The following is a 23,181-nucleotide window of genomic DNA, read 5'->3' as shown; positions in this document are numbered from 1 at the left end:
GGATCGAGCCGTTCTTTTTTTTTTTTTTTGCGAGGACGAGGCCTCCTCTCGTGGAGGAACATCGCTGGGTGGGTCGCGCAACGTCAAGGGGACAGCTAAAAATGCATTGCTGAAGTTGGGGGCTCGTCTGCTTTGAAATTTACACTAGGCGGAAGCTGTAGTTTTTGCAACTTCTGCTTCTCATTTTCTCCCTTTGGTTAGCTTATGGCTTTGAAAAGCCAGTTGGTTGCAAAAGTCCAACCAATCAGTTTTCCTTGACCAACCATCCAGGCTAAAAGAAGTCGATTCTTGAAAGCTATGTCCATGATGCAATTCATCTAGTGGATGACACCATAAATTTCAGAATGAAACAAACATGCAATTGTTGAATGACTAAAGCTGCAACTTTGCCGAACTCCAGAGTAATAGTATACAACATAAATATCAGAGACTGAACAGATGCCAGAGCTGCAAGCCTGCAACTTCACCAAACCACACAATCGACAACAGCCAAACACTGTCTAAATATAAACCATAATTACTGATAGCATGGATCCGGACAGCATGATCAGGAGCTAACTGAGAAAAAAGTATAAACTTGACGCCAAGCTACTACATGTTGGTTGCAGTTACACGACAGTCAATTTTGCATCAACTGTAGCAGATAATTGCAACGCTACACACCTTGTCCTCGTCTTTGAGTGAAGCCTCATTCTGCTTCCCTGTGCCATGAGAAAAAAGGAAACCATCATAATCCGAGTACAGCGTGTTCAAGAGATAAGAAATAGTAATCGTGCTGCCAAGGTCAGTAGTCCAAAGACACAAGTATTACTCTTAATATTACACCCATAGCTTACACTCAAACAATTTGCTTTGAAGGAGCACCAGGGTAAAAGATACAGCAAAAGGCATGCGGCAAGATAGCAGGTTGTCGGAGAATATGGCGCCAACATGGGCGGCAGAGTCAGAGTAGGACGAGCGGGGCAGAATCAATTGCTGTACGGAGCTGCAGCATGTACAGTTGTATAGATACATGAGGGAAAGGCTAGTAGTATCAGAATTGGAGTTGTAGTTGAGTTCAGATTGCTAGCAATCTAGTAGTATTATATGTGTGTGTGTGTGTGTGTGCGCGCACGCGCGCGCTTGCTTTAGCAAAACTGTTGTATATAGATGTCCCTATGTAATCAGAGGCAGGAAATAAGAAAGCTCTCTATCTCAGCGCTTTCCTGACTTCTAATTCCCTGAATCCTCAACTTTGCTGCCAAGACTTGCGCCAATCACGGCGCCTACCAATCGCCACAGGACACAACCTCCGATGAACTACCCCTACAATCTCCAAAGTCAATCCAGGCTACAACATCTGGTATCAGAACCAGGAAGCGAAGTCAGAACTGCAAGAAGCTATATAACCAAGCAACTGCAGGAGGGCCCATTGATGAGCGTGTAAATACCCCGGAGAAGCAATCATGCGTCAATGGCTTGTTGCCAAATTCCCCACCCCTTAGTAAGATGTCTAGTGCCTCTGCTATCCCGACAACTCGTCTAGGTTTCCACGCAGCAGTTACCTACATTGTTGAAGTGATTGCCGGTATTGCCACATCAGGCTGTAGGTGCATCAATGCAGACAAGGTCCTATGCATCGCCCCTGCATATGAAGGATTGGTATGATGAACATCATCACAACAGCATATGAAGGATTGGTACGATGAACATCATCACAACATTTGAGTTCAAGGTAGGCAAGTGGGAATGGCTGCATTTACAACACCAACGACAGCTACCTTGGCAATGCACACCCACTCAAACTAACACCACGATTCTATGGCCCCTTCAGATCGCTGAAGGGATCAGATATATTGCTTATAGGCTTCCGCTTCCCGAAGGGACACAAATCCATAGTCTTCCATGTGGGCCTCTCAAGCGTTATGATGGTGAGCAACCAGTGACAACTTCGGTGCTCCCATCAACCATGGCCTAGTAGTTACAACACCAGCATCTTTGAAGCTACACGCTTTGCCACGACAAGTGGCAAATTCTCGTGACTTGGCAAGTGCTCCCAACAAATGAACCCACTTGTGAGGATGTAATCCGAGTTTAGGGAGCAGTTTTCAAGAATTCCAGCTAGAGGACGAGCTATTTCACAGGGAGGGTAACGTTGAGGACATGCACTGGGGTAAAGGATACAGCAGAAGGCATGCAATAAAACAGCAGGCTCTTGCAGCTACGACAAACAAGGCGCCAACACAGGCGGCAGTGGTAGGAGGCATGGGTCAGAATACGAAAAGGATCATGTAACAGGTATATTCTTATACAGGTAGGAGGAAGAGGCTAGTGTAACAGAGTCGTGCCTCTATCCATATATATGTAAGGAAATATGCAACTTAGTATTATCAGGAGGCAAAAGCCATCATATATAAATGTACAAGGGAGACCACAAGCCAGAATGCAACCCCCCCCCCCCCCTCGAACTCATGGTGGATCCACAACACAGAGTTTGGAGAGGTAAAATCCATGTTGCGCTCTAGTCTGTGCCTTCGAGAAGAAATCCGCTAGCTGTAACTCAGAAGGCACACATCAACACCAATATGCTTGGTAAGCTCATGCTTCACGGGGTCCCGTGCAATACTGATAGCACCTATACTGTATGACAAGAGTGAAGTAGGTGTAGTAACAGTAACACCAAAATCCTCAAGTAACCAGCGTAACCAAGTCATCTCTGCGGTGAGAAGAGCCATAGCTCGCAACTCAGCCTCTGCACTCAAATGGGAAATTGCAATTTGTTTCTACGTCTTCCAGGCAAATGAGAGAACCACCAAGAAGACACAGTAGCAGAAAGTGAACGACTAGTCTTAATCTTATAAACCCACTTTCAAGTGATGGGATGAACACGGGGAGGAAGAGAAACCAGATCCCACGTGTCGGTGCGCTCAAAGGGCGGCAATCTCCGCTGCCATCGCACACTGCCATTCAGGATGAACAATAGCATGTCGATAAGAAGTTGGCTCAAGAACGGACGAAAGACCATAGCGAGAAGGAGAATATCGGTCAGGGGGTGGGCAAGGCCGTGAACGAAGACCATAAGTCGGATGAGAGGAGGAAGATGACACACCAAAAGTAGAGGGCACATCAATAGTCTCATCCATAACACGTGAACGGCGAGTATAATGGAAAGGAAAGGAGGGAAGAGGTGGAATCACTGGAGGTGGAGACAGGGAATGTATCGGTGATGAAGGTGGAGAAGGGGAAGATATCGGTGATGAAGGTAGAGTCGTGCGACGAGGGAGGAGAAAAAACTGTAGGAGAGGACGGCGCCGGATCTACAGCGGGACGAGTAGGAAGTCAGGGCACAAACGAAGGTGTATCCAGGAACGTAAGAAAAGAGATGTCCTCCGTGAAAAAGGCCGAGGATGGACGCAGGTAGAAAGGACGAGATTCATCAAAGATCACATCCCGAGAAATACGCATTTGGCGACCGACAGGATCCCAACACCAATAGCCCTTATGCTCATCGTTGTATCCAAGAAAGACACACTCAACAGACTGAGCAGTCAGTTTGGTGCGTTCACGAGGGGCAAGCAAAACATAGCAGACGCAACCAAACAAACGAAGCGCCGAAGCGTCAAATAATCAGGAGAACGACCTGAAAGACGCTCAAGAGGAATACCACCCTATAGAGCAACAGATGGCTGGGTGTTGATGAGGTAGGTGGAAGTGGTAACAGCGTCAACCCAGGAGTGAGGCGGAAGAGAGGCCGTGATCATCATCGCACGCGCCGTCTCAAGAAGGTGACGATGCTTACGCTCAGGCTCAGCCACACCATTCTAAGCATGAGCACCAGGGCAAGAGAACTGAGTAATGTACCCTAGTCAGCAAGGAATCCTCGCAATGCATGCGAGATATACTCACAGCTGAATCTGCACGAAAAACACGAATAGGAGTGGAAAATTGGATATGAACCATGGCAGCAAATTTTTTGTATATCGATAAGGCCTCACTACGAGAAGAAGACATGAAATAGATCCAAGTGTATCGAGAAAAATCATCTATAAAGATAATATAGAAGCGATGACCCCTTTGGAAGCGAAGGGAGACGGACCCCAAACATCAGAGTGAACGAGATCAAAAGGACACTCGAACACTGACTTACTGTGAGGATATGGTAGCTGAATTTGCTTACCAAGCCTACAACCCAAACAATCCAACAATGAGTTACCAAAAACAGACCTCGACACACCGCGATGAACCAAAGATGAGAGACGAGAACCACATAAATGGCCAAGACGATGATGCCATTGCTGAAAATAGCTGGTAGATGCAGCAACAGGGGCTGCAAGACCGGCGACGGTGGCAGCAGAGGGAAGACGAAGCAAGTCTAGCTCCCAGAGACCATCAGAGCGTCGACCGCCAGCACCAAGCAAATCCCCCGTGCGACGATCCTGAACAGAACATGAATCAAAGTCGAGAATGACCCTACGACTTGAGTCAACAATCTAACCACCAGATATGAGCTGCATGGTATCGAGGAACATGAGCTATAGAGGGAACATGAAATGAAGAAGTGCTAAGAGTGCCTCGACTAGCTACGGGGAGGGGAGTGCCATCAACCGTAAGAACACGAACAGGAGACTCGACAGGTCGAACGGAGGTTAAAGTGGAAGAATCGCAAGTCATATGAGAAGACGCTCCAGCATCAAGAATCCATGGGGATGTACCTGAATGAGTAGAAGGTGGTTTCTCAATGCCAGAAGAGTTAAGTCACGAAAACTTCAGAACCAGTTGGTGAAGAATCCCAAGCATCAAGCAGGCATCGCAACCGCACAAGCTCACGCGCAGACAGAGACACGACGGGAGTGGTCAAGGTAGAAACACCTGCCCATGAGCAGTCACCACCACCCGTGGAAGCCGCGTGTAGAGTTGCCGGGAGCAGTCACCGCTGCGTGTGGAAGCCGCGGGAGGAGTCGACGTAGAGCGGTAACCACCACGAGCGAAAGCTGCGGGAGGAGTCGACGTAGAGCAGTCACCGTCGCGCGCGAAAGCCACATTAGAAGTCGACATAGAGCGGTAATCCCCAGGTGCCGAAGTCATGTGAAGAGTCAACGTAGAGCGACCACCACCGCGTGCCGAAGCTGCGACAGTTGACGGATAGCAGCCACCATGACATGTAGAAGCTGCAAAGGGAGTCGACGAAGTGCGGCCAAAACCGCGTGCGGAAGCCGCAAGAGGAGTCGATACGAAGCGGCCACCACCGTCTGAGAAAATCGGCAAAACATGCAACAAGGTCCGAGGAGGAGGACCGAGCAAAGACGGAAGGTGTGTGTGAAGGTGTGTGTGTGAGACGATGTCAGTAGGACAACCACCATCAGAAATCACCGGACAGCCAAGAACTGAAACAATGCTCAAAGATAATGACATTGTGCATTTTTGGGGGGGGGGGGGGGGGGAACTGAGACGGGCCAACTCAAATCAGCCAAGGCCCAAGGCGGTCTGTTTCACGGAAGGCCAGATGAAACAAGGCGACGGGGCACGAACCCACAGCCTTGTGGTTATGCAGCGCACGGGAACAAGATCCTGTCTCAGCAAAATGGCGGAGCTGATCAGCAGCGGCTAGCGAGAAGATCAGCAATGGCTAGCGACAAAAGACATGGATCAACGACGAAGGCAGTGGGGCTGAAGGCAGACGGCGGTGGGCGACGCAGAGCGCCAGGGATCCGCGATGGCGGCGGCGGATGCCTGTGCGCCCAAGGAGAAGCGTCGGATGGGCTGCAGGCGGAGGCCTCCTGGGCAAGGCGAACCAGATGGCGGAAGGAGCCGGACGGGGCAAGGCTGGGCTGTGGAGAGTACGGGCGGATCTTGAGAGGAGACAACAGCGATCTGAGATTGAAGGAACGACAGCAGCCGAGATGAGGGAGCTACGACAGCAGGCAAGGAGACACGGCGGCGCGACGGGAGGATCAAGCACAAGTTGCACATGCTAAAAAAATTAACCTAAGCTCTAATACCATGCAAGGAATATGCAACTTAGTATTATCCGGAGGCAAAAGCCATCATATATACATGTACAGGGGAGGCCACGGGCCAGAATGCAAAAGGCCAAAGGCCACCATAAATATAACTGTAACAATATATAAGGCCTAAAACATATTTCGAGGTTTACTTTGACCACTTGTTTCACCAAATAATATACATTTTGTATGTTACAAAAGTATACCATCGAATTCGTATTTGAAAGGAGTTTTCAATTGCATAATTGTAGAAAAACACTAACCCCAAGCTCCCAACATTAGTGAACACAAAGGGATTGGTAGTTCTGTGATTAAGTATTGTGATCTGAGATGCACCATGAAAAAATGTGGCATGCATCATAGTATACTATTAACACCATACACATAATGACATATGTTTCTTTTTGAAAATATATTCTTAACAAACAAAATCAAGCAATTAGCAACATAAAGAAACTGGCAACATACGCAGGGATTTTTCAATACTGTTTCAGATTTACCCAGGCTAACAAAAGAAACAAAAACTGCATACACAAGCTGCCTACAGAAAACAGGTCTAGTTTCTGAAAAGCCTACCTCACAAGGCAAGCTAAACGATTACTGGCACATTCAAGGCACAATAATGAACTCCACTAGTACTCCGAACACAGTTGTAGGCATCTTTAATAACCAAATTAAAGAGAGTAAGAACACATATATGATTATGCAAAATAAGCAGTGTGTTACTATAATGGGTCAGTTAGTTTATCTTATTATGAAAATCCAACAGTGACGGGATGAGGATACATGCGGGTTATCGTTAGATAAAAACAGGAGGTATGTGTAACTAGAGCTGAAATTAGATGAACAAGCAGAAAACTGAAAGATTTGTAGCACTTACATTGCGAAAGCAGCAACCACAGGGAAAGGATGAGCCAATGGACACAACCGATCAGCTACTTTGTAAACTTGCCGCTGCTGCTTCATTATTATAGCATCATCGAAATTTTCTTTCACAATAGAGTAGGTGCCATGTACAACACTTGGTTTGCCCAACTTGGACTCCGGCTCAGCATCGACAGATCGAAAGTGAACAGAAGAGAACCGGACCCTTCCCAAAGGGAAGAGAAGTTCCCCCAGAACAGGTCGGGCCTTTGGCACCACCAGCGGAACCTCAATAATGGACAGCTCGCTGGTCCCAAATGTTGACTGACCGACATGCATGTAGTACACTGCATAAGCGTCGTCCCTCTCTTTGGAGCGGGCAAGAAAGAGTTGGTCGCGGAGGGGCACCGCCTGGCCAAGGAAAGGAAGATTCATCGCACCATCTCCCACACCTTCTCCACGTCGTACCCGCAGGTTCCCATGTATTTCCTGTATTTCCTGGCAACCTTGTCAGGGCTGGTCACATTGTCCAGTTGCACGGAGAGCAAAATATGGGAGCCAACCATGGCGTAAGAGGCAACGCGTATAGCCGGCGGGTTCCTGTACTCAGGCGGGGTGATGCGGCACGGAAAGATGGGCGGCGGCTCGAGTTCTAGGCAAACCTCGGCTTGGTTAGGGCGGCCGTCCTCGAAGTTCAGAGTGCAAGCGGCGCAGGACATCCCGCTCGGCCGCCACGCCGCCCCGCAAAAATAGCCCGCAAAATGCCGTTGGGCTGACCGCGTCGTGTGTAACGGACCCAAGCGGTCACGCCGCTGAGTCCAGCGGACTTGCCGCATATCCCGCATAAGTCCTAACCTAGCTTCGTGCCTACCCACGATGGCAGCGGCCGCGGCGGCGGCGGCTGCTTCGCCCACCTAACGCTTCTCCGTCGCCACCTCCTCGACGATGGCCTGCTCCTCGCCGCTGACGCCCTCCGCGAGCTCTCCTCCGCCTCCCGGCCACCCCCGCCTCCGGAGCAACCGCCAGGTCCCCTCCAAATCTTGGTACGTCCACGCTGATGCTGATGCTTATGCCTGATTCGTGCCCGCTTTTTCTTGTTCGTCAGCGGCCGGGGCAGGCGGCCGGAGGTCGATGCGCGGGGTCGCCGGGGCGGCGAGGAGGCTTCGCCTATGTGCGTGTGCGTGTGTGAGAGAGAGACAGAGAGAGGCGCGTCGTACAGATCGGCTGCTTCTGATGAGAGGGATTGAGAGAGAGAGAGAGATGCTTCGGCCTTGAGCAATTTGCAGAGGGAACGAGATGCTCCATAGAAAATTCTGATGAAGTTTGACGAAACGAAGCATGGCTGCAATTGTGTGCAGTTCTGATGAATTTTCTTGGATCTATTGCAAATTTTTCCATTGCAATGGGTTGTAACCCTACCATGATCTGAACTGCAATGGATCATGCTTAGTTGTTCACATACTGCAACTGGAAGTATCAAACCTAGTAACTAAATGACCCATATCTGTAGTATATACAAAATGGCAGCGAAACTTCTTTTTGCTGCTGACATTTAGCTGAACATTATGCATCAGTTATCTCTTTGTTCAGTGTAGTGGTGAGCAGAAAACTCCTTGCTGCAAAGGAAAGAAAGGCTAACCTCTTCGTATGGCACAGCATTGGCAGCAAGATCTTTGAGAGAAAACCCGCCAAGCTGGAGCCTCTGAGATCCAAAGGCCCACCGCAGCAAGAGTGGTGAGCACAACTATCCTTCGGTTGAGACCCCTGTCCGGAACAGGTGGCTCTGCAGCAGCCTCCTGGGGCATGCTGCTGCTGCTGCTGATGCTTGGCTGAGGTTTTTCTTCACCCAGCTCAGCTTTGACGTTCTGCTCGTCCTGTGGAAGCAAGGGGAGCAGGAATGACTTCACATGCTATATTGCTATCTGATTGAAATTTTTACTGCTGTTTTATGAGCATGAAGCTAAATAAGCGCTAGCTAGTCTGTCCACTGCCCCTAATCGCTGCTCATGTGTATGCACTCTGTTCCATGCAATGCGTTACGCAATTCATGGATTGAGATCGAGATCCGTGTAGTTTTTTGCTCTGTTCTTTGTGTGCTTGGATGGTTTTTTTGCTCTGTTCATCTAGAGATGGAGGAGAGATTTCTTACATGTGGTGTTAGGCATAATCCTCTACCCTACAAAGCTGTTATTTCTCACAAATTTCTGTCTATGTATGTCGGGTGATACAATTTCCTTACCCTCTATTTCCAGTGGTTCTGTTGCGTAGTTGTTCTCTCAGGAAAACAGAGTTTTGTCTCTGATGTTCTGAATTTTTGCTTCACGGTTCATTGTAGTTTCAATAGTATCTCTGCGGCTTTTGTGGATCATCTTTGGTATTCTCATTAAGTTGATGTATATGATGCAGTGCTCATGTATGTTTTGCCTGGGTGTAGGTTCCTTGTTTATTGATCAGTCATGGTGGGGTCGACGGCGCCATCTCCACATCGGGACTGCCCTACAGAAATCCTCGATGAAGATGTTGTCCCTCCACCGCCTCCCTCACATGCTGAAGCTGTTGTTTCTCCGTCGTTTCCCTCTTTGATTGGAGCTGCTGTTTCGTCACCGTCCGCTCCAGCAAGGGCTCCTGCAACCTTGTCGCGCCCTTTCCTCTCCTCCAAGAACAAAGGGCATGCATCCAAGAACAAAGGGCATGCGTCAACTGAAGAAGTCGATGCAGCTACAACACTTTGCTCCCTTGTCCCAATGACCCAAGATCCTCACCAAGGTACATGGTGCTCTCTTGCCTTTTGATCTTGATGGGTCATCTACTCTCTATGTAATAGTAGCTTGGACAGAGAGAGGGTGAACTGAGATAGTGCTTTGGAATAGTTCATATGTTTGCATACATGAGAGCTCGAGAAAAGCTGGAGACTAGTTATATATACTACTAGATGTAGAGATTGGAAATGCAAATGTTAACTTATATATTATTTGCAATTGGGCCCAGTATTGTTTGCAACCAGATACAACAGCATGAAAATTGTGCTCTTACTTATGCATTATTTGTGTGATTGAAAACAGTTACTCAGGAGAAAATCAAAGACTCCCAAAACCCCCACCAAAGAAGAGGTTGAGGTCACCGTTAGTGGTGCCCATAGTGGGATCCCCAGGGGTTAATGTCGTGTTATCTCAGGCATCTCCAAGATTAGGTGTGAAACGATCGTCGCCAACACTGCCTCGGATTCGTTGTAAGTTTTAATGTCTATTCTGCACACACATGTTAAGTTTTAATGTCAATTGTGCGCATATCTCAAATGTCTTGGCATAAGTTATTTGTTCATCTCAAATTCCGTAGGTCTTTCACATAAAAGAAAAAGAAGGGAACTTAAATCTGAAATCTGGAATGATTATGATCCTGTGTATGATGGCAACAAACTCAAGGAAGCCCACTGTAAACATTGCAAGAGAGTTTTTGGTTGTACAAGAGCAGCTGGTACTAGTCATTGCATTAGGCATTTGTTAGTTTGCGAGGAAAGAGCCAAGATCAATGAGTTTCTCGACTCAGTTAAATCAGCCATGCCACAACCTGATCCAAATAGTCTAGAGAAATGGAACTATGACCCCGAGAGAGCTCATTGGGAGTTGGTGAGGATGATTGCTGTTCATGAATTGCCATTCTCGTTTGTGGAATACGAGGGATTTAGAAGATTTGTGTACAGTCTGAATCCCACATTTGAGGTGGTGTCTAGGACGACAATAAGAGTTGATTGCCTCATGCTATTTCATGAACAAAGGGAAAAGTTTCGAGAGGCTATACAGAACTTAACCTCTCGTGTCCCTTTAACCGCCGACATGTGGACTTCAAGTCAAGCCGTGAGCTATATGTGTATAACATGCCATTTTGTTAGTACGACGAAGTGGAAATTGCAGAAAAAAGTGATTTGGTTTTGCAAGGCAGAAACACCACATAATGGACCAAATTTATCTAATATCATGTTAGAATGCATGCAATATTGGGGTTTGCCAAAGAAGATTTTCTCCATCACGCTAGACAATGCATCAAATAACAACTCGTGTGTGAAGTACATCAAATCCAATCTGCTAGGGAAGAATTTCCTACCTTGTAAAGGAGATCTTTTACATGGTCGATGTGCAGCTCATGTGATCAACCTTATTGTCCAAGATGGGTTGGAGATTACATGCAAAGCAGTGGATAATATCAGGGAAAGCATCAGGTTTGTTAGAAGCTCCCCCACTCGAAAACAGAAATTTAAGGAAATAGTTGCACAAGAAGGCATTGGTTGCAAAAAGAGCCTATCTCTAGACGTTGTCACACAGTGGAATTCAACACATTTGATGATCAAAACAGCCCTAGAGTATAGGAGAGCATTCATCGCTATGAAGTTGCAGGACACAACATTTACATGTCAACCTACAAATGTTGAATGGGAAACGGCACAATCTGTTTGCAGCTTGTTAGAGCTTTTCCTTGACGCAACTATGGTGGTATCCGGTACATTATATCCAACGGCTCATTTGTATTTCCACCAACTTTGGAAAATTCATCTAACATTGCAAAGAGAGGCCAACCAGACCGATATTGTCATCAAATCCATGGTTGAAGCAATGCAAGAAAAGTTCATGAAGTATTGGAAGCTTTCATTCTTGACCATTTGTATTCCGGTCATACTCGATCCAAGATACAAGTTCAAATTCTTGGAGTTTTGCTTGAAATCTGGACTTGAAAGTGACGCAATGAGATATCTTGCTAAAGTGAAGAGAACATTCAAAGATTTATTTGTTGAATATTCTGTGCATGAGGGTGACTCAAGTATGGGAAATGATCAAGGAACCAGCAATGTTGGTACAAGTACTGATAACCCATGGGATCAATGGAACAAGCATGTTCAACAACATCAACAAAATCGAGCAAAGCTGAGTGAACTTGATATTTACCTAAAAGATGAAATTTGCCCGCAAGAAGATGGCTTCGACATACTATCCTGGTGGTGCACAAATGCACACAAGTACCCTATAGTATCTCGGATAGCAAAGGATGTACTGGCTGCACCTGCATCTTCTGTAGCATCAGAGTCAGCCTTCTCCACCGGAGGAAGGATACTGAGTGACTATAGGAGCAGAATGATAGAAACCACTGTAGAGGCATTAATCTGTCTACAAGATTGGATGCGACCTCGAGGTAACAAACTCTCTTTTTAGTGATATTTGGCATTCTTTAGTGTTATGATGATATAACTTGTAACGTTTTTTTCTCTCATTGCAGGAACTAATCATGTTGGCACGATAATAAACGATGTTATTTATGGAACAGGTGCTGATATTGATGCTCATTGATTGCAGCATTAGGTAAGCCTAATCTTGAAATACATATTATCATCTTTAAATCTTGATGGTTGTGTTCCGTCCTCATGGCTGTGTGGTGGTGTTTATGTAATTCTTATGATCTAGAAAAATATTAGTTTTTGACATCACATTAGCTCATGCCACCAGTTCTGTTTTTGTGGCCAAGTTGAAAAGTTCTTTTATATAACAATTGAAGTAAATTCTTTGCTACACCTATTGTCATATACACTATAGAACTGTAAAATGGTAGTTCTAGTGCATTGATGGAGGGCAGTTTTTCTCAAGGTGAGATACATGAACAGTTCTGTTTCTGTACCCATGAGATGTGATGGTTCTGCTGCATATTATTGTGATTGGCTTCTAAGTTTGTCGGTTGTAAATGCAACTATTTGAGTTATGAGAAGCAGCATATTGTACTGGTTTGCATTAATAGTTTTCTAGATCACTTAAACCTTTGTCAGGCCTTGATAAGTTTTCTAGAATGTACATTAATTCTTGAAACTCTTGCCTATTTGTACATTAATACTTTGAAACTCTTTCCTATGTAGGTGGTGCAACAGGATTCATGAACCAGTTGGAGATTCCCAATGAAAGAGATGCTTAATGGACATCACTTGTAATGATCTAGAACATGTTTTGGGTCTAGTTGTATTATAATTATCAGTCACTTCCATATCAGGGGTGGCCTGGTTTAGCTGCAGTAGTTAATTAAATTTATGCTATCTAGTTGAATTCACTGAATGAGCAAACATGTTTCAGAGTTTGGAGGGTTCTCCAGCAGAATTCATTGTCTTTTTCTGCCATTTCAAAATTTCTCCTGCTGTACATTGTCTTCCAGAGAATGTTACTGAATGTTATTTCAGAACTTATCCCTGCTGCACAAAAGTTCACTGAATGTTTCAACATCATTTTCTGTCATTTTAGAACTTCTCCTGCTGTACACTGTCTTTTGAGAAAATGTAACTGGATGTTACATAGGTGGCCTGGTTTAGCTTGTTACTGATGAATGAGCAAACGATACATGCGGCTGCCTGGCGGTCTGTAGTAGTAGGAAAAGCTAGCTCATGCGGTACTGTGCATGTTTGATACATTTTGTACTATCTGGCGGGTCTTTGCGGGCACAAAGCGGGCTGCCGCATAGTCCGCTAAAAATCAAGCGGCCTAAAGGCGGACAGCTGCTGTGGCCGCTGGAAAAGCTGGCTCCCGCTTGGCTGTTTGGCGGGCAGCCGCAACCCGCCCCGCTTGCACCTAAGCTCTAATACCATGCAAGGAATATGCAACTTAGTATTATCCGGAGGCAAAAGCCATCATATATACATGTACAGGGGAGGCCACGGGCCAGAATGCAAAAGGCCAAAGACGACCATAAATATAACTCTAACAATATATAAGGCCTAAAACATATTTCGAGGTTTACTTTGACCACTTGTTTCACCAAATAATATACATTTTGTATGTTACAAAAGTATACCATCGAATTCGTATTTGAAAGGAGTTTTCAATTGCATAATTGTAGAAAAACACTAACCCCAAGCTCCCAACATTAGTGAACACAAAGGGATTTGTAGTTCTGTGATTAAGTATTGTGATCTGAGATGCACCATGAAAAAATGTGGCATGCATCATAGTATATTATTAACACCATACACATAATGACATATGTTTCTTTTTGAAAATATAGTCTTAACAAACAAAATCAAGCAATTAGCAACATAAAGAAACTGGCAACATACGCAGGGACTTTTCAATACTGTTTCAGATTTACCCAGGCTGACAAAAGAAACAAAAACTGCATACACAAGCTGCCTACAGAAAACAGGTCTAGTTTCTGAAAAGCCTACCTCACAAGGCAAGCTAAACGATTACTGGCACATTCAAGGCACAATAATGAACTCCACTAGTACTCCGAACACAGTTGTAGGCATCTTTAATAACCAAATTAAAGAGAGTAAGAACACATATATGATTATGCAAAATAAGCAGTGTGTTACTATAATGGGTCAGTTAGTTTATCTTATTATGAAAATCCAACAGTGACGGGATGAGGATACATGCGGGTTATCGTTAGATAAAAACGGGAGGTATGTGTAACTAGAGCTGAAATTAGATGAACAAGCAGAAAACTGAAAGATCTGTAGCACTTACATTGCGAAAGCAGCAACCATAGGGAAAGGATGAGCCAATGGACACGACCGATCAGCTACTTTGTAAACTTGCCGCTGCTGCTTCATTATTATAGCATCATCGAAATTTTCTTTCACAATAGAGTAGGTGCCATGTACAACACTTGGTTTGCCCAACTTGGACTCCGGCTCAGCATCGACAGATCGAAAGTGAACAGAAGAGAACCGGCCCCTTCCCAAAGGGAAGAGAAGTTCCCCCAGAACAGGGTCGGGCCTTTGGCACCACCAGCGGAACCTCAATAATGGACAGCTCGCTGGTCCCAAATGTTGACTGACCGACATGCATGTAGTACACTGCATAAGCGCCGTCCCTCTCTTTGGAGCGGGCAAGAAAGAGTTGGTCGCGGAGGGGGCACCGCCTGGCCAAGGAAAGGAAGATTCATCTCATGCACCATCTCCCACACCTTCTTCTCCACGTCGTACCCGCAGGTTCCCATGTATTTCCTGTATTTCCTGGCAAACTTGTCGGGGCTGGTCACATTGTCCAGTTGCACGGAGAGCAAAATATGGGAGCCAACCATGGCGTAAGAGGCAACGCGTATAGCCGGCGGGTTCCTGTACTCAGGCGGGGTGATGCGGCACGGAAAGATGGGCGGCGGCTCGAGTTCTAGGCAAACCTCGGCTTGGTTAGGGCGGCCGTCCTCGAAGTTAATCTGCTCGAACCAGGGAAGGTAGTCGAGCCCCATCGCCCCCCTCTTCACGGAGGGGCGGCTGGAGAGCACGTAGAGCTGGCCGCGGTGTGGAATCAGGATGGGCTCCATCTTATTGGTATGGAGCCACGGGCCCTGCCACTCCTTGGAGGCCGTGACATCGAAGATGGTGGTGTGATTCTGCTCGTCCCCGCCCACGCCAACGATCCAGGACCCCTGCGGCGACTCCATGGCAGTGAACGACATGCCGCGTTGGCTGAGGTGCAGCGGGATCTTAGGCGCCATTGTGCCAACACTGAGGATGGAGTACGCTGGCTCCGCCTTGTGCTCCACCACCAGATAGACCGGCTTTTCTGGAACTACGATTTTCCGGCGAAGACGGGTGGAAGTGGAATCATCACCATCCTCCGCAGCGCGCTTCAGCTCGGTCGGCATCTCAGGATGGTGGCGGTAGCGGCGGCGGTGGAAACCCTAGAACAGAGTGCGTGCCGTCTTTTCGGTGGTTTTATGCTCACCACAAGGTGGGCCTGGGCCCTTGGGCCTTGGCAATTGGGATTTGTAGACGAAATCGCTTGCTCGGCCTCGTTTGGCAGACCGGCTTTGACACACCATGTGACGAGAGCAACTAGTCGGAGCGCTCGTAATGAACCGTTCCGAAGCACTCCGCGCGTGATAAGTGTCGCGCGTGGAGCGCTCTTGCAAGGAAAAATCAGCTGGCGCGGTTGGTTCCCGTTTTTTTTTTTCGGTTTGTGGTTTTGTGCGTTTTGCAGTTTGACCCTCGAACTACCAGAACTTTTTGTTTTCCCATTCCGCGCGATAACACAAAGAAAATACCAGTTCGCGCGGTTGGTTCCCTGTTTCCCTTTTTGTTCCCATTATATTTCCGGGTAATGGGATTTATGGGGTAGTTACGGGCGGAGACTATCAACACTATCAAATGTGGTATTTCAAGTAAGGAAAAAACAGCAACTTTTTAATGCAAAACGGCAGTCTTCAGAACCGTTCAATCGTGTGAATTCTGTATAGGCACAGTTGTATACTAGCAGAGGCACGGCTGTATAACTTTACTAAATTGAAGAACAGCCCTCCGGCACGAGGGAACCTCCTGCTCGCCTTGGGCTCGTTTAATTTTCATAAACATCTTGAAGGGGGGTCATAGGTCGAAGTGTGTTTCGATCGTGCTGCGCTCTGGTTCGTGCGGCGCGTTGTCCGTCATGGTCCTGCTCGCCTTCGGCTCGTTTAATTTTCATAAACATCTTGAAGGGGGGGCATAGGTCGAAGTGTGTGTTGGTCGTGCGGCGCGTTGTCCGTCGTGGTGTGATACGGCGCCTCCGGCGCGAGGGAACCTCCTGCTCGCCTTCGGCTTGTTTAATTTTCATAAACATCTTGAAGGGGGGCATAGGTCGAAGTGTGTGTTGATTGTGCAGCGTGCTGGTTCGTGCGGCACGTTGTCCGCCGTGGTGTGACACGGCGCCTCCGGCGCAAGGGAACCTCCTGCTCGCCTTCGGCTCGTTTAATTTTTATAAACATCTTGAAGGGGGGCATAGGTCAAAGTGTGTGTTGGTCATGCAGCGTGATGGTTCGTGCGGCGTGTTGTCCGTCGTGGTGTGACACGGCTCCTCCCGCGCGAGGGAACCTCCTATTCGCCTTCGGCTCGTTTAATTTTCATAAACATCTTGAAGGGGGGGCATAGGTCAAAGTATGTGTTGGTCGTGCAGCGTGCTGGTTCGTGCGGCGCGCTGTCCGTCATGGTGTGACACGCCGCCTCCGGCGCGAGGGAACCTCCTGCTCGTCTTCGGCTCGTTTAATTTTATAAACATCTTGAAGGGGGGCATAGGTCGAAGTGTGTGTTGGTCGTGCAGCGTGCTGGTTCGTGCGGCGCGTTGTCCGTCGTGGTGTGACACGGCGCCTTCGGCGCCAGAGAGCCTCCTACTCGCCTTCGGCTCGTTTAATTTTTATACAGCAGATCGTGCAAAAGGCAAGCTCCTTTGTTTCGAAAGGCACGGTTTTGAGCATGTGCAGTCACGTCTGCTTAAGAGCTAGGCATGGTTGAGGCTCTATAGTATGTGCGTGCATGCACATGTGTGCATCATACGAAGGCATTGGTATGTTGCCTCCGAAGGCACGGGTTTGAAGCATGTGTAGTCACGTGTGCGTAGGAGCTGGCCATGGTTGAGTCTCTAGAGGAATGTTTGTGCATGCACATGTGTGTATTGTCCGAAGGCATTGGTATGTTGCCTCCGAAGACACGGGTGTGAATCATCTGTAGTCACGTGTGCGTATGAGCTAGCCACGGTTGAGGCGCTCTTGGTATGTGTGTGTGGATATTGCCCGGAGGCATGGTGGCCCAGGATTTGGTGGCACATGGCCATGTCGCCTCTGGAGGCACGGGAGGATGGTCTCCAGAGTCACCCGTAAAGGCACGTTTTGGGATACACTGTTGTCGTACAAATAAGAAGAGGCACTGTTGTTTATAGTGTACTAGCACTCTCTGATGATGTTCTCTTTTCAACATGAACATGCAATTTCTAACTACATTACATACAAACGTGAGTTATTGATAAGCTGTTTTGTCATGTCTTGATAGAATTAGGCTCGCAGATTAAATCAAAAGTTTTAGTCTTCATTCTTGCTGAAGATCTTGCTAATCTCATCACCCATTTCACTAGTTTTGACTTGATTCATCTCGCTACTTAAGAGAATGTACATTGCCTCTGCCCTCCAGTCTTCGCCCTCATCCTGTGAAATTTTGCCGAGAAGAGAAGTATATTATTAGAGTTGGTGCATAAAAGTTGTTTATAAGTAAATATATATAGACTTACTGTCAAATCTTCCAGGTCTTCGACGAACTTTTCACCATTGTAGAGGAATGCAAGCTTTAAAATAGCAAATGGTGATTCACCCTTTTCTAGCACTAGAACATCTTGCACGGTATGAATCTGCCATCTTGTTTTCTTTGGATTCATTGTTTGTTCAGGTATGGTGTTGAAGACTTCTTTAATCCTAGGTACCTGGAAATTGCATTTTTTAATTGTTTTAATATTGCAACTTGTAAAACTGAAAAAATTATTATGTATAAATGCTTACGATTGCCGACTTATGAGCGTGATATTCCCGAAACTGTGTTTCTCTTTCTTTTTGAGCGTCTTCATGTTCCTGAAGAACTCGACATGCTTCATGTGAATCCAATTCATCCATGTCTATCTTTTCTTTCTTAAATTCCTCTAGAGTCGTTTCTCGATGATCAATAATGTGAACTTTGTGTTTATATTTGTCCAACACATATAGTACGTAGCGGTCATGCTTCTCCATTGGAATGAATATCTGCGTACAGAATACTTGTTGGTTTCCTGACAATTTAATATAAAGTAATTTGATAGAACACATATTTTGTGATTTTGTCGCGGAGGAAAGGGATGTTACCATGTTTGCTGTTGAGAGCTTTTTCCGTTGATTTCCTTTGAGATACATGGGAACCAGCTGATTCTTTGTTTTTTTGCAATTCACTTTTAAATTTTGCAACAGTAGTTTCATCTTTATTTAATTTTAGTATATGTTGCAAACAATAATTAAGATGAAAAAAATTGTTAAAAAAAAGAGCTGTGTAACAATATAAAAAGAGTAGGTGTTGCAATATAGACAAGATTTTGGTTTTTAAAAGTTTACCTATGCAAAGTTTGGGCCTAATATTACTCTGTCACTCTCTTTTGAATCTTGTCTGCTTTCCCAGATTTCTGCTATGTCATCGAGCACCCTATTTTCCATATGATGTAGTATGTTCGTTTGTGCTGGTCTTGGACCAAATACTGCCTTCAGTTGGGCTCCAGTAAGTTGCGTGCTTTCACTATCCCTACGGATGCGCCTAAATATAGTTTTGCTGCGACAGGGAGATAAAAATAATTTTGGAGGTCACGATCAGTGAGAAACAAATTTTTACATTATTTTTGGCCTCTGTCCAACTATTTTGAGGTGCAATAGAAAACAACTCACTTTTTGTATTCCTCCTTGTAACATCCCAAATTTTCAATTTGAAATGTTATACATAGGTCATTCATGCATAACATACTTTATTACATTTCGTTTTGCTATCCTCGAAATCCTAAGCAACTCAAGGACCCTCGAAGAGAGTTGGGGATTTCCTAGTTCTCATATTTGAATTTTTCTCAAATATCGAAACAAGGAACATTTTGGTTATAATAATTTTTCTCTCCGAAAATATTTCATATTAAAAATATGAGAGGAGATAATATGACTTCTCCAAAATAAAGGAAATATTGGAGGAAAAATATTAAAATCAATTATTATATTTTATTTGGATTTTTTTTCGCTATTTTATTTGAATTAGGAAAATTATGCGTCTTTCAAAATTGCATTAAAGGCCCAAATAAATGTTTACTTTGTCCGCTATATTTTTAGAGAACGGGGAAAATTTATTTCAGGATTTTTGGAGTTCGTTTAGTATTTCTTTTAATCCTTTTTCTATGCGACGGTAAAAAAGAAGTTCTAACCGACTCCAGGCCGTAACCGGCCAGGACTCCCTAGGCCGGCCCTTTATAAGCAACCCTCCCGCGGACCCCGCAGCCCACCTGAGCCCAGCCGCCGCCCCGTGCCCAAACCCTAACCCTAAGCCACCGCTGCCTTGCGCGCCGCCGCCTCGACCCGCCGCCGCCGGAGTACGCGGCCGCCGCCGTCCCGTTCCACGAGGTAGCCGCCGATTTTTCTTAAACCCGATCGATTTTTATTTCGAAAACCTAGATCTCGTTTTTTAATCGGTTTTGTTTGGTTTTCTCGGTTCGGTTAAATAGCGGACGTTCGTCCATACGTTCGTTTTAACGAACGTTGTTCGCCCATTAGCTGCAGACAGCAAACGTTCGTTCGTTAGCCTGTTCGTCAGTTTTTCTTTTTTCAGTGTTTTCCGCGAATATTTTCGATTGCGATTTCTGCCCTGATTTTCGTTTTAGTTTATCTTTTCGCTTGTTTATCGGAATCAGGCGATTCAAGTGCCTAGATCTTCGTCTCGGAGTTCTCTTTCTGTTTAACCAACTTGAACAAGATTTTGATACAGTAAAATTTGACTTTAGTCCAGATTAGTAATCGGATCTTGTTTCTTTCGTAGTTTGAGTTTCGTTGCCCCGTTTGACTTATTCTTTTTGCAAACCGGAGTTCTTCATTTGAACTTTCTGTTTAGATCTTCTAATTTGAGTTTTACACGTGCTTCATTACTTGAGTGCTTATGTATGCTGTTGTTTCTTTGTGATAGAATTCCCGTAGTGCGAAGCGTGCTACTAGGAGTCACTAGGTTTTGCGGATCGTCAGCAAGACAAGTAACACATTGATCATACTTCTTCATACCTAGTTTTTATGCATTAGTTCCAATCCTCAAACATTGCATGATTAGGAAGTGTTTAACTTGTGGGTATTGGGAAGTAGTTGATGAGGTAGAACCTATTGCCCTATTTATTATCAAACCCTTGGGAGTTATTTCAACGTACACTTATATTGCCATGCTATGCTCGTAGACTTGGTTTGGTTTGAGAGATCCATGACAAATGTGAGTTGTTAATTAATGGTTAGCTTAAGGTGGCAACTTTAATACACATCTGGGTGGATTGCTTGTGGACACCTGGAGAATTCAGTGTTGTCCTAGGATATCCCGGAGTACCCGTGTGATCATCCTAAGGTCCGCCACTGAGGCTCAAAGGGATCGTAAGATTATTCATGCTAGAAACTTCCATGTGCAGCCACAAGATATTATGGGCTCTAGCATAGTTGGGTATGTTGCATGACCTCTTTCAGTGGTGGGCTAGTAGATGTAGAGGGAAAGTAGTTGTAACTGTCCACCCGGGGTTAGAGTTAATGTTTCTGAAAGACTGTGTCTCGGTCATCCGTTTCTCAAACACCATGTAGTGCGAGAAATCCAATGGAGGAGATCGAGTCTTGTGGGGAAAAAGTGCGCAAACCTCTGCAGAGTGTACAAACTAATCATGGTTAGCCGTGTCCCCGGTTATGGACATCTTGAGTATTTGGTTCTTGGATTATCATATGGATCTCATCACTCTAAATTAATTTTGGTGGGTTGATAATTACTTTTAATTAGGATTGAGTTGGAGGAACCTTCTCAATGATGTTTCAACTACCATGATAGTTAAATAAAATATATTTCTTTGTTGTAGGAAAAAATTTGCTTCTCGCAAAAACATATTAACCATAGAGCCTCCACCAGCCATATATGCATATAGTGATAGCCTTTGTCTGTTCATTAGTCTATTGTGTTACATTGCCAGCATATTCCATGTGCTGACCCGTTTTCGGGCCGCAACATATCATGTTGCAGACTTTTCAAACAAGGAGTAAGGTTTGCTAGGCCGTTGTCGTGCACTCGGCTATGTCGTTGGAGTTGATGGACTCACTTTATCTTCCAAGCCTTCCGCTGTTATCTTATTTAGATGGCCTTAAGCCATATTTATTGTAATAAGTTCTCTTTGGAGACTATCGATGTAATAAGTGTGTGATTGCTACTCTGTTATAAATCCTTCGAGTACTATGTGTGTCAGCATTACCGATCCAGGGATGACACTGAAGCACAGAGACTTGACCGTCTGAGGTCGGGTCGCTACAAGATGGTATCAGAGCACATGCTGAATGTAGGACACGACCACTAAGAAAAGCCATAGGCCACTCTTCTCTACTCAATTCTGACTCCTCTCCATTTTCTACTCTTTAGGATGGCGGACCCGAGGAATAAGTTTGCACAACCGGATGAAGACACACCTTTTGGACGACACTTGAAGGAAGTTACTAGGTACCTGAACATTGGAATACCAAGCTTCACCGGGACCTACACCACCACTTTACCATGAGAGGAGCGCTGGATGATTCGAGTTCAAGTCCCCGGAAGGACATTCACACCAGTCACTAAGCCCATAGAGTTTTCCTTTGATGCACCAACCTGGATTCTAGGCAAGAGTATGGCAGCCCACATTGCTATAGGACGTATTGGAGAAGTCTATAAACAGGAGTTGAAGGACACTATCTACCAGATATGTGGGCGCCGAGATGAGCAATGGGAGATGATCAGTACCAGGAAGGACAGGTCTATTGCAGCTTTCACCCAGGAGTTAAACCAGCACATTCGACGCCGGGAGAACCAGATGTGCGCCAACATGATAGATTTGAAGAACGCGATGACCAGGAACATGGAGCTAGAAGAGGAACTCAAGTCTATGTGCGATGGATATGAGGAGGAAATCGCAATACTATTGGAGAAGAATGACAACCTGATAAAGAAGATCGGAGTGTTCATGGGAGACCCCGCACCAGGAAGAGATGACGACGAACCCAAGGAGATACGTTCCGAAGACTACATCATCATCGACGACACCGACTCCGACCCCGATAGTAGTGATGATGACTATGAAGATGAAGCTGGAGTAGATATTATGGAGTCTTTCACCGATCAAAATTTCTAGTAGACTACCATATGACCAAGTAGTTTTCCCCCATGTATATAGTATAGTCTGAGCACTATATGATAGTTAGACCGATTGTATGCCCTTGCTTGCTTGATTGAGTGATATGATATGATTGTGTTTGTCTAATGTGCATATGAGTAGTGTTTTCTCACTAGACCTCATTCTATTCTAATCTCTTCCCTCTAAACCCATCAGATGCCTCCGAGATGTGATACCGGATTTGTCTTCCCACCGGAGCTCACTTAGTTGATCCAGCAGTAGAATGCCTTGATGCAGTTGTTAGTTCAGAACCAATGCAACAACAACAACAACCCACCACCACCACCTCCAGTTGACAACTTAGCCCATTTTCTGAGGTTGCAGCCGCCAGTGTTTTCCAGTAGCACCGAGCCAATAGTTGCGGATGACTGGCTGCACAGGATTAGAAGGGATTTGACCACCACAAGATGCACATATGCTGAGAAGGTGCGTTTTACCGCACACCAATTGGATGGACCAGCAGCCTCATGGTGGGAGAATTACACAACCACTTTTCCTATAGCCAATATCACATGGGATCAGTTTCAGCAAGCATTCCGCACAGCCCACGTCTCAACTGGAGCTATGAGCATGAAGAAGCGTGAGTTTTGCAACTTACGCCAAGGGAACCGTACTGTGGGGTAGTACGTGGATGAGTTTAGCAAGTT

The 23,181-nt window shown here is 45.6% G+C and overlaps 1 protein-coding gene across 9 annotated transcripts; it reads right to left on the bottom strand.

The window, feature by feature from the left end:
• Positions 1–285: 285 nt before the first annotated feature.
• LOC123137364 (uncharacterized) lies at positions 286–15,521 on the bottom strand. Of its 9 annotated transcripts, none has more exons than XR_006468186.1 (4): positions 10,947–15,521; positions 8,485–8,719; positions 1,549–1,624; positions 286–701 (listed from the first exon to the last, which is right to left on the bottom strand). XR_006468186.1 is itself a non-coding variant. In XM_044557092.1 (4 exons), exons 1-2 carry the CDS (start codon positions 15,456–15,458, stop codon positions 7,277–7,279), a joined length of 699 nt encoding a protein of 232 aa, XP_044413027.1. In that variant the 5' UTR covers positions 15,459–15,517; the 3' UTR covers positions 286–701; positions 1,549–1,624; positions 6,862–7,276. The 9 variants fall into 9 exon arrangements, 8 of the variants coding, with proteins under 8 accessions (XP_044413027.1, XP_044413022.1, XP_044413028.1 ...); XM_044557092.1 differs by lacking the exon at positions 8,485–8,719 and adding an exon at positions 6,862–7,408 and having other exon boundaries at positions 14,892–15,517; XM_044557087.1 differs by lacking the exon at positions 1,549–1,624 and having other exon boundaries at positions 10,947–10,996; positions 14,336–15,514.
• Positions 15,522–23,181: the final 7,660 nt, after the last annotated feature.

The sequence above is a fragment of the Triticum aestivum genome, chromosome 6B (assembly GCF_018294505.1).
Source record: "Triticum aestivum cultivar Chinese Spring chromosome 6B, IWGSC CS RefSeq v2.1, whole genome shotgun sequence".
In the NCBI taxonomy this organism is placed as follows: Eukaryota; Viridiplantae; Streptophyta; class Magnoliopsida; order Poales; family Poaceae; genus Triticum; species Triticum aestivum.
Note: the sequence above shows the minus strand (reverse complement) of the source record. Positions and strands in the feature narration are given on the sequence as shown.